The sequence below is a fragment of the Helianthus annuus genome, chromosome 14, assembly GCF_002127325.2.
Source record: "Helianthus annuus cultivar XRQ/B chromosome 14, HanXRQr2.0-SUNRISE, whole genome shotgun sequence".
NCBI lineage: Eukaryota > Viridiplantae > Streptophyta > Magnoliopsida > Asterales > Asteraceae > Helianthus > Helianthus annuus.
This window is the reverse complement of record NC_035446.2, coordinates 45,811,622-45,817,525: the sequence shown is the minus strand read 5'-3', so window position 1 is coordinate 45,817,525 and position 5,904 is coordinate 45,811,622. Positions and strand designations below refer to the sequence as shown.

General features: G+C 37.7%; 1 protein-coding gene across 1 annotated transcript; it reads right to left on the bottom strand.

Moving 5' to 3' along the window:
- Nucleotides 1–436: 436 nt before the first annotated feature.
- Nucleotides 437–2,547, bottom strand: LOC110871929. The gene has a single exon (XM_022120685.2). The coding sequence runs from the start codon at nt 2,464–2,466 to the stop codon at nt 571–573; it is 1,896 nt and encodes a 631-aa protein (XP_021976377.1). The 5' UTR covers nt 2,467–2,547; the 3' UTR covers nt 437–570.
- Nucleotides 2,548–5,904: the final 3,357 nt, after the last annotated feature.

Sequence of the window (5,904 nt, the reverse complement as noted above, 5' to 3'; positions counted from 1 at the left end):
ATGCTACTTTTTCAAGTTTTATTTGTTATTCTTTAATCCTTTTTACAACAAAACTTGACTGGCAAAACGTTCCGTTTATTTCGTTCGCTATGGTTGCGGATTTCTCTATCGCAAAAACTGTCGGTAATATATAATAATTGTGTAGAGTTTCTCAAAGATAAACGTATAGTCCATATGAGGAAAGTTCAAATGAAAAGCACTATTTATTGTGCAAACTCGAAAACTAATTAAAAAAGCCAAAGAAACATACCAATTTTTTTTTGCCAACCATTTTTCGCAGGTTTTTATATATAAAATTTTTTTTTTTAAAAAAAAAAATTTGTCACATGTGCACTACACAAAATTTTTTTTTTTAAAAAGTTTTTTTTATATATAAAACATCGATTTTTATAAAAAAAATTGTGTTTTTTTAGGCTTTTTTTAGTTAGTTTTCGAGTTTTCACAATAAAAGTGGTTCTCATTGCCATCCCCTAGTCCATATATGATACAACTATATATACAATCTTATAGTTTTATTTTTAGATATAACTTTCCTTTGTGACTTTAACAACTATATCGATCTCACTTAGGCTATACGGTATGGAGACGGACCGGCGAAGGAGGACGGAGCTCGACGGGGTGGGCGGCATGGTGTTGGCTCCGGCGACGGGGGTGGGGCCCACCTGGAGGATCGTCCCGAACGGCGAAAAAGGGACGTTGGCGACGGGGACGGAGCTCAGGACGGGGGGCGGCACGGTGTTGGCTCCGGCGCCGGACCGCGACGCACCGGGGCCGACCCCCATACCGTATGGCCTTACTATTATCTTCCCCCGTCTTCCTTTCCACTTCCTCTTCATCACGAAACTTCCTGTAGATATCACCACGGTACAAGTCTGTTGTTCGAACCACTAAAATGATCGAAAGTAAACACGCAAATACCGTTGCACCTGTTATAATAAAAAAGGATGTTCTATAACACTCAACTCCCATGCAAATCAAGTCCTGACCCGCTTTTCTAACCATCCCCTTTTCTCTCATCTGTCTTTCGGCTTCCTTGTCGTAAAGCCGACCCGCAACCACCACGTTCAAGACGTACGTCCCGACCGGAATGGCCGCAGCTCCCCAGTTTAAAAGAGTTGAGTAGTATTTCAACCCGCATATTTCCGATATGATTGCGAAGATAAGTGGCCACTGAGCTCCATTACAAAACCCCATTACGACGGATGAGAAGTAGAGCCCGCTGGACGCACCGAACGCGATTAAAAGATGTCCGACGCAAGCAATGCAAAGGACAATTGTGAGCATCAATGGTCGCGGAAATTTGTACTTGACGTATAATACTTCCGAGACGAAACCCGCCCCAACTCGACCCAAATAGTTCCAAATACTCACTAGGGACACAAAGGTGGAGATCGTGGCCTTCTTGTACCCGAGAGACTGCCCGATTTGCGCAAGGTTGTCAATGGCAGTCAGCACGCCCCCAACGCCGAAGGCGGTTGCGGCAAAGAGCAATAACATGTCCATACTAAATAATGCTTGCAGTATAGTAAAGTCTTCCCCTCTTTCCGGTGGTGTAAAAGCAGTTCTCCAGCATGAAACTTCTTTTTCCAATGGTGTTTTGGAGCATATATCTTCTGCGATTGACTTCGTCGGAAGACGATCAACCATTTGATCTTGATTTGCTTTCCAAAGCTTGAGCTCCTCTCTAATCACAATGGCCATAGGTGCCAAGAGTAAAGTCACCACCACAGCAGCAGTGGCAGCATACTCCGCCTTTGAAAACTGAAAGCTATGTTGAGCTATAATAATAGCCATAAGGAACCCAGCCAACCCTAATGAAACATACAAAAAGTTATACAAAATCTTTAAATCATTCCGGTGACGAACTGGTTTCAAAACGCGAATAATCGGAAGAAAAACCAACGAAACCACGGCCGGAAGCCACCCGATGAACAAGATGAGCGACTTCGGATCATGCCCGTAGAAAGCATGATATAACTGACTGATGATCGCGCCACTTAACCCTACAAAACCCTTCAAAAGTCCCAAAACTGCCCCTCGCCCTTGTGGGAAGTTTGTTACACAAGTAACCAAAGCTCCTGTATTAGCAAATGTTTGCGAGTTTGCGCCTATGAAAATGAACAGACACATTTGCCAAACCGGTGGTTTGGCGATTTTTCCGGTGACCGGTAGCCAGATCATGAAGTATCCGGAGAAGCTCATGGCGGCGCCGAGGAGGAGCACTACCCACGGTGGTGAAATTTCGTTAATTAAACCGGACATGATGCCGACAGTCCCGCCTAAATCTTTGAAGGTGCTTACGAGATTGAGGGTGCTTTGATCATAACCGAGGGTGGTTTTGATTTCGCCGGAGTATAAAGCGAATATGTAACCGGCGCCGGAGAGTGACATGATGAGAACGGAGGCGAAGAACATGCTCCATCGGCCTTTGATGAGGTGGAGGCTGAAGCTGCTTATTTGTTTCATGTTTCTAGTGGTAAGTTTGGTGAAGGACCATGTGCGTGCTAAATTAATATTGTTTTTTTTTGGTAAGGAAATATGTAACAATGTGATTGGTGTATCACAAATTTATAAGGGGGAGCGGGGCACCTTCGGTGACCCCGTGCGGGAACCATGCTTGCCGAATTAGGGGGTGCCGCCATCAAGGCGGTGAGCTATTGGGGGAATGAAATCGGTAGGGAGTTACCGATAAAAGGAAGGAGAGAGGGAGGAGAGAGGGAAATGATGGACCAATGAAATTTTTTTTTTTTTGAATAAAAAAACAATTCTCCTAAGAGGGGTGCACCCCGTACGTTTTTGGACAACAGAAAAGTTATAGAGGGGAAATGACATAACAACGTATGATTGGGTTAAAAAAAATTTTCCCTCACCTAATTAGGGGATGCCCCTTCACCCTAACACGATTCTGAAAGGTAATAAGTAATGTAGCACTTTTGATTAATGAATTGACTTGTTTCGATCTCTGAATTATGATCATTTGGAAATTCGTAAATTAATAAAGTTTTTAAAAGTGGCTTTTAAAAAAGTGGTTTTTTTTTCTTTTATCTATTGTAAACATGTGTTTTTGAGTCAGAACTCTAAATAAATACAGAACTTTTAGAACTCCTAATAAACAATCATTTTATATATAAGTTTTTGTATTTATGATCTTTTTATCATCTATTATACGTATTTCTTTGATTACATACATGTTAAAAGTAGTTACATATGTTTAATTGCCAAATTATATATATGTGTCATAACTAATTACATGTAAAAAAACTAGTTTACATATGTGTAATTATAAAATTACATATAAAAATGATAAAATTACTCTTAACATGTATGTAATCGTAGAAATACACATAATAAATGATAAAATTATCCTAAACATTAAAATATATAAGTAAAAAGATTGTTTATTAGGAGTTCTTCAAGTTCTGTAAATATTTATGGTTCTGAAATGATCCCGACCCAATATAATTTTATTAAACTAAGTTAAAGAATCTTTCAGAACAGTAATTATTATAATAAGAAAACAACAACTCTATATCACTAATTTTTTGAATTTAAAGTTTACATATTTATAAAAAGAAAAGAACAACTCTATATCACTAAATTTTTGGATTTAAAGTTTATATATTTTAAATTTTACGTACATGTGTAATATATATACATAAAAACCCGTATATTTTTACCTACACAAAGCCTACATATATGTAGCTAATTTAACCAACACATAATCTACATATAGTAGGTTATATAAAAACTAAAAAATTTCAATATTTTTCTTTAAATTCTAGTTTGAGAAACAATAAATCTTACATTTTTAATATTTTCATTTACTTTTTAAATTTTTAGAATTGAAAAAAGGGTAATTTATTTTGTTATGTTCTCACAATATTTAGTGTTTTCCGTAAAACTTCCCAAAATATATATTATATTTTATAATTCATGCAAAATTTTATCTTAATACTATAATTCTCTTAAACTAAGTTCTATATATTACATTTTATAATTCATGCAAAATTTATGGTGGCGGTACACCAAATTCACTTTCATATTTTACACTTACCGATTCAGCACTCGTCATTTTTGAACGTGTGCTTGTGTATATGTTTGTCTTATTGAATTAATAATTATATATGATTGTAGGCTACTAGAGAAAGGTAAATAAACCTCTGTGAATTGAGGGATATTGATATTCTCTATATGTACGAGATTACAACAATAATCATTTCTCTAAGTAAGTAGATGGTTGAGTAATTACATAATTACAAGATGATGATAAAATAATTTGTTATTCTTGATGAAATATCATCAAACGACACATGGCTTAAATGAGCATGCCATAACTCATAAGAGGCCAGTGTTGCAACACAGGAAGTAGCAACCAAAGCTTGAGGGGCATCTTTTAAAACATAAAGATCATTTTCACAAATTCTTTTAGTGAGTACTCTTTTGGTTTTCCGATTCCGAATATAAAAAAACAGTTGAGAAAATAGAACATCAACTGAATGGTCCATGGTTAGTTTGCTTACTTATAATAACTTCTTTGTGAGATTAGGACTAAGTTGGGTGTATTGTCTGTGACTTCAATTTACCCAAACCTAATGTTTGCAATCCTTGTCAACTTTTAAAGAGTCGTCGCTTATCTTTTGAACCTAATTTAAAGCGAGGATCTTAAACTTTAGACATGATACGTTGTGATTTGTGGGGGGCCAACGCTCATTTGTTCCAGTGATGACTATAGGACTTATGTTTCTTTTCTTGATGATTATTCGAGGTTTACATGACTTTATCCACTCAAAACTAAAAGAGGATTTTATGCGGTTTTACCCATTTTTATTAATCTTGTTCAAACGCAATGATCACATAAAATAAAGGTTGTTCAAACTGACGGCATAATGGAAATTGTCAATCAAACGGTTATAAATATATTTGAAGACAATGGCATTTTTCATTGTTTGTCGTGTCCACATACGCCTCAACAAAATGGGTGTTCCTAAAGAAAGCATCATCACATCATTGAAACAGGTCTTGTCATGTTGTTCAATGCTCATATTCCGGCTTCTTATTGTGTAGACGTTTTTACTTCGATAATATTTATTATTAACCATTTACCCACATCAGTATTGAACAACAAGTCGCCTTTTGAACTAATCTTCTCTCAACATCCCCAATACGTGAATCTGCGTATCTATGGTTATCACGTTTTCCCCTAATTACGGGATTACTCAAAACATAAGCTTAAACCAAGGAGTATATCGTGTGTATTTATTGGTTATAGCACACAACATAAAGGTTACCTTGATCTCGCCACTTTTATCATATATATTACCCGCCATACTCGATTCAATGAGGCGTTTTTCCCTTTACAGTAGTTTGAACAATTCCAATGATCTCACAAAAATGGAACTCACCACCTTTGTGGAAGAGCCTTCCGAACCACTTCTAACACCAACAAACTCACTTAAACCCACCAGACCCATAGCCCACAAATCACCACCTACATCCTCATGCACCTTTTGTCCTCACCCAACCCAAACCTTACCTTTCATTGGCCTAACACACACCTGTCTCCATCTCACACCAACCCTGGCCCAACACAAATTAATCATTCCAACTGCCTAATATCAGCGCCTAATACTCACACTAGCCCCACTTCAGTCGATACCTAAGCCACTACTCCACCCCCAATCACAACACACCTACTAAGCCCACTAGCCCACACCCATATCCTCCTACCACCCTCCACCAGCCCCAACACCTACTACCACTTCGTAGCTGATAGAGCCTATCCAACCTTCAAACCCTTTACCATCCACCACCACTTCCACTTACCCTGTGACGACTCGAGCGAAAACCAGAATATATAAACACAAACATCAAGTAGACTTAGTCTCCCTCATGTTTCATCCTCCC